At 40.2% G+C, this 6,000-nt stretch overlaps 1 protein-coding gene across 6 annotated transcripts in view; it reads right to left on the reverse strand.

The window, feature by feature from the left end:
- Positions 1-6,000, reverse strand: part of LOC102298838 (SH3 and multiple ankyrin repeat domains protein 2) — a 200,258-nt gene that overhangs the window by 167,334 nt on the left and 26,924 nt on the right. For all 6 annotated transcript variants that reach the window (XM_042213994.1, XM_042213992.1, XM_042213990.1 and 3 more), the window contains exon 7: positions 4,915-5,031. In XM_042213994.1, coding sequence (XP_042069928.1) covers positions 4,915-5,031 — 117 coding nt within the window. The remainder of the gene's footprint in view (positions 1-4,914; positions 5,032-6,000) is intronic.

Raw genomic sequence — 6,000 nt, forward strand, 5'->3', positions numbered from 1 at the left:
ACATGCCTCATTCACCCACTCACACAAACACTTTTTTGTACACCTACACAACAAGTCAAAAGTTTGGACACACCTTCTCATATAACGGTTTTCCTTTATTTTCATGACATTGTAGATTCTCACTGAAGGCATATAGTAAGCAAAGAAGTGTGAAATGTTTTATATTTTAGATTCTTCAAAATAGCCACCCTTTGCTTTGGTTTTCTGCTTTGTTGCGCTCATTAAGGGAAGCTCATGAAGCTTCATGGGTGTAGAGGTCATCTGGTCACCTTTTCTGTGTTGTACAAAGACACGGTGGGTGGAACCAAAGATCTCAAATTTGGACTCATCAGATTTTTCACTGGTCTAATGTCCATACCTCGTGTTTCTTTGCCCAAACAAATCTCTTCTGCTTGTTGCTTTTCCTTAGTCGTGGTTTCTTAGCAGCTATTTGGTCATGAAGGCCTGATTCATGCAGTCTCCTCTGAACCATTGATGTAGAAATATGTCTGCTACTGGAACACTGTGTGGCATTTATCTGGGCTCTGATCTGAGGTGCTTGGGGCGGTCCTCATGTGAGCCAGTATTATTGTAGCTCTTGATGGTTTTTGTCAGTGTACTTGGAGACACGTTCAAAGTTTCAGAAATTTTCCAGACTAACTGACTGACCTTCAGTTCTTAAATGTAATGATGGACTGTCATTTCCCTTCACTTAGCTGATTGGTTCTTGCCATAATATGAATTCTAACAGTTGTCAACTAGAGCTGTCAGCTGTGTACCAACCTGACTTCTGCACAACACAACTGATGGTCCCAACCCCATTAGGAAGGCAAGAAACTCCACAAATGAACCCTGATAATGCATACCCTTGAAGGGAAACAATTTCAGGGGACTGCATCATGACGCTTACTGAGCGAAGACCAAGAGTTTGCAGTGCTGTCAACAAAGCAAAGGGTGGCTCCTTTGAGGAATCTAAAATTTAAGACATATTTATTTGTCCATTGATAAATAATTCAACAAATTGTGAACATTGTAGTGAAGACATTAATACTTTGAGTTTTTTAATAAAATGCACCCCATTACCTGGCGTGGTAATGCAAACATTATTGCACAGCAGTCAAAGTGTATACAAAGTGAAGAGTGATTTTATATTTCGATCAGATGTTACAAGAATAACTAACAATAATAATGCTGCAATTGTTCAATTTCAAAAGCTGTATGTGTGAAAGTTTTTTAAGTGTCCACATGCAGTTGCTTGGGTTGGCTTAATTGGTGATTTTAATTAGCCATATGTGTGGCATGTGAATTTGAATAGCTGTCTGTACCTGTGTGATAATCCAGTGACATGTCCTCACACTATGGCAGCTGGGACAGGCTTCTTGAAATCTATTTTTCATTGTTACAAAGGTTTGGTCTGCGTCCGAGCATCCCATGACGTAATTAATATGCGACATGAACGCTGCAACAAAGGTGGACATCAAGGCAAGAATATACCTGCTGCTCGGTCTGTGGCTTCTCGTCAGACTCGGGGATCATGGTGTTGTTTTTTGTGGCCATTTTCCCCGTTTCTGGGTTTCCAAAAATTTGGTTTACATATTCGGAACCCCGGCTGAGCAGGTACTTTTTAATACCTGGTACCAGGTGGTATGACGTAATGGAAAAACCCTGAAAACCATGGTGAACCATGGCAAGTCGATCTGAGTAGGTAGTAATGGAAAAGGGGCTTATCAGGTCACACTTTGAGAACCTTGGCTATTTATCCAATTATAGGCTGTTTTACAGAAGAAAAGATTCCCCAACCCCCAAATTATAGAGCAAGTTAATGAGGAAATAGAATCGACATTATATAGCAAACTTTAGTCTCAGTGACTGCTCAGACCAAATTCGGACCACATGTCACATTCAATCATACATTTATAAGCTTCTTTTGGATTTTTCTCAGCGCATCACCCTGCAGATGAATGTTTGCTGTGGCACTGATTTTATACCAGATGCCTTCCCATGTGTCTGGGTTTGGGACTGGCACTCAGAGTACATTGGTTTTGGGCCCCCTAGATTATGTCTTGAAATCTTTTGCACATAAAGAAAACTATCACACCACAGAGCCACACTCTATATTACTACAGCACTTTATTCCCTTTATCTGTCTCACATCCAAGGCCAGTTTAGAATGATCAATTAACTTAATGTGTACACGGCTGCCCAAAGGTGAACAGAGGTAGTGTATGTACAAATTTCATCTGTTCTCTCCAACCACAAGCATCACCACCCCAACAACCGCACTCCAAACCCCACTGACAACTTCACTATGCATATGGTTCATATACTGATATGGAGTTTTAAGCTGTTGTCCATAAAGAACACAGTCTCTTTTAAAAATAACAGGAAAGCTGAAAGGATTTAAATAGTCACCTTTCATTTGAAAACTAACTCTTTTTAAATGCTTAGAACATATTGGTTAGGTCCAAGAACTGCTACTGAAAAATTCTTTGTAACAGAGTAGCAGAATTATTTGGAGCTTACAATTTAGAAGTGATAAATGTACAACTTCTGACAAAATTCACATGTAATTCTCTGGATGTGTTGGTGGTCAAATCATTAAACATCTGAAATGTGCTAAATGAAAACTAATCCCTCTTCATAGCTTTCAGTGTTATCTGTCGTGTAATGGAGAACTGTATACCTCTCACACAGAAGTGGCAGACTCGAAAATGAACTTTTTCATCAAGACTGGAAAATGTGAAATGATTATCATTAAATTTAGGCTATGAAGAGATAAGAAGTACAATGTAACTAAATTTCCCATTGCACTAATCTTATGAACCTGTCATTGGAGTTGGGGAATGGTTCATATATCTTTTTTCTTGTTCTGCAATCAGCTGACTTCAGTGCGTGTGCATTAAGGAGAAACGAGCTGTCTGCAGCTTCTGAGCAGTAATGAATATTACTTAAAGCTTTATTAAACGGTAAATGACCTGTATTTATATAGCGCTTTAAAAGTCCCTAAGGACCCCAAAGTGCTTTACGCAACCAGTCATTCACGCACTGGTGATGGCAGCTACATTGTAGCCACAGCCACCCTGGGGCGCATTGACGGAGGCGAGGCTGCCGGACACTGGCACCACCGGGCCCTCTGACCACCACCAGTAGGCAACGGGTGAAGTGTCTTGCCCAAGGACACAACGACCGAGACTGTCCAAGCCGGGGCTCGAACCGGCAACCTTCCGATTACAAGGCGAACTCCCAACTCTTGAGCCACGATCGCCCCAATTATTAAATGAAAGGACAACAATACGATGGTGCAAAGTACACCCAGGACATAAAGAACTATCCACTTCCGCTGACATGATATAAACTCTTTCAAGCACTAGCATGGACAGCATGCTTACACAAAATGGCAAATATTCCAGAATGATGTTAAAGCTGGAATATTGTATCACGGCAAAGCGTGTAATAAACATGCTGGTAAACTTGAAATGGACATGCATACTGAATTTGCAGTACCAGCAGGGGGAGCCAATATTTAAAGCCAAGAAGTCGCTAATGACCAAGTAATGTCAGTGTCATTTTGTCATTTAAACAATTACGCTAGGTGGATGATGTGTGTTTTCATGTAAATGTCTCAGTGACGTCTCTCTAAATGCTTTCCCATGTTCTTTGGAATTAGCTTGAAACAAAATAGCCACCTCTACTTGTACTGGAGCATATTCCAACTTAAGCATGCTTTCCCATCTCATGCTAATGAGAAGCAAAGCACGACATACACAGGGTGGGCATTAGACCCTTTGCCGTGATACTGAGTTGAGACCAGCCAGCTGCCAGAGCTTGAACGTCAACGGGTACAGAAGCAGTAATGACAAGTCAGGTTTGTAGCTTCATAGACAACGTTTTTGTTCCTTTGCTGTTAAATACGTTTTGAGCTTGTTGCTTTTATTTTTGTGTTCTTGAACAAAAATATCTTTTTTTCCTCATTAGGACAGAGATTTGATTCACTTAACTTATAATTATGTGACAATGCATCTCAGCCATCTTACAGAGTAATGCAAAACTAATGCAATACAACACAACAGTCACAACATTAATGCGTATTTAAAATGAAAGTTATCCAGATTCACAAACCACAAAAATGTGGGATCAACCAATCAGAATAGCAGATGGATTTCAAAATAAGCCATGGCTGTAGGTGCAGCACCAGGAATATACCAACCACAGAACACACAAAATACACACGCAATGTGTCTATATAGAATAATTAACCTACACGTTTAGATCAGATACCATCCCTGATGCAATCCCAAAGGATTGTGTCTTTGGCTGGAAACACAATTTTTACTCACAAATTTAACACAAATGGAGACGCCAGGCATAAAGCAAAAGTAACCCATGCAAAATAGACGACTGATGGTTTAGCGGCAAATTTTTGCAAATTTGCAAATGCCGCAAATTTTGCAGCATTTAGGTGCATTTAAATATTGCACTTCCTCTCTCTTTCACCACAACTTTGTCTCTGATCTAGAGGATGCACGTACACATTTACTTGTGCCTCTGATGTGCCTGTTATAGAAACTGTGATGAGAGCATACTGTCTGTGAGTGAGTCACACCTAATGTGTGGATTCTGGCCAAATCACTCCTTTACTGTTTCACACAGGGAAAGAGGTTTGGAAAGTTTTTTCCCTTAATAAATGAAATCATCATTTCACACCTATTTGCATAGGTTATCTCTGACTAATATTAAAAATCAGGAACGGGGCAAAAATGTTTTTACGGCACTGTGTGCCTGTACGTATGAATAAGACAGAGTGGCAAAAATGTTAAAATGCCAAAAAAATAACCTGAAAATGGATTTGAATTAGAAATCACTATTAAATCTACATGAACCCTAATAGAGCTCCAGTTCATGAACTGTCAACATATGTAATCGCCCACGGCTCACCTGGTTGTATAGGGCACAGATGTGTAGAGCAGCATTTCCCGAGGCATTCTGGGCGCCCATGTCTGCTCCATAGAACAACAGATGCTCCAGGTGCTGCACATGGCCATGACGACAAGCCTGCACATACACAACAAAGTCAATTGACGCTTCCACTCGAGAGAAGTTGCAGTAAAATGCCTCCAACACTAGATGTCAGTGTGCTGCAAAGGAGATAACATCAAAATGAGACGCAGCTGTACCCTCAGTTTGAACCCAGTCATGAAAAGATGGAAGGATAGGATGAGAGGAGGAAGGCTTAAATAAATCTGATAGCAAATCAAAATGCAACAGAATGTACAAATGAAGCCATCTGGTGTTAAAAAACAGACTGAGGAGGAAGTTACTGCGCTCATGAACCAATTTCCTCGTCAATATCAGTGAAGTTGGGAGTTATAGTGACGGGTGCCAGTTATTGTGTGAGGAAGAGCTTATTGTGAAATGGCCTATTTACTCTGGAGCTTCTTTGAGAGACTGATGGATCTGTCAGAGGAGAAGATCAATAACTGCTCATCAAATAAAGCATGTTACAGTGAAAAGAAATTCATTACTACAGTATTCAGTATCACGCATCTAAACCCTTTCACTGGGCTCATCTTTTTGTCGTTTTTGTAACATACAATATTGAAAAGCCTAGAGCACGTGGTCCTGTGCACGTGTTCAGAATTTTGAAAAATTGTTTCAAAATTCACCAAATTTGTTTTGAATAAAGACTTGACACAGGAGCCAACACTCATGGGAAATCCAACAAATACAATAAGGAAAATGGTCTGGGAAGCATTGGGGACTCATGTCCAGCCCTGAGATCTCATATGAAATCTGGCACTAAACAAGCTCATGAACATTTTTCTGTATTAAATGTTTTGCTAAGTGAAGAATCCTAATATTACAAGTTTTACCATCATAACATACTTACATTACCTAAAGTAGTCACTATGTAGAGTGGCCTTATTCAGAATGACCAGTTTTATACCACTGCTGCAGCTGCAGATAACCTAAATTACACACACACACACACACACACACACACACACACACACACACACACAC

Source organism: Haplochromis burtoni, unplaced genomic scaffold, assembly GCF_018398535.1.
Source record: "Haplochromis burtoni strain Fernald_Lab_line unplaced genomic scaffold, NCSU_Asbu1 Contig_509, whole genome shotgun sequence".
Classification (NCBI taxonomy): Eukaryota; Metazoa; Chordata; class Actinopteri; order Cichliformes; family Cichlidae; genus Haplochromis; species Haplochromis burtoni.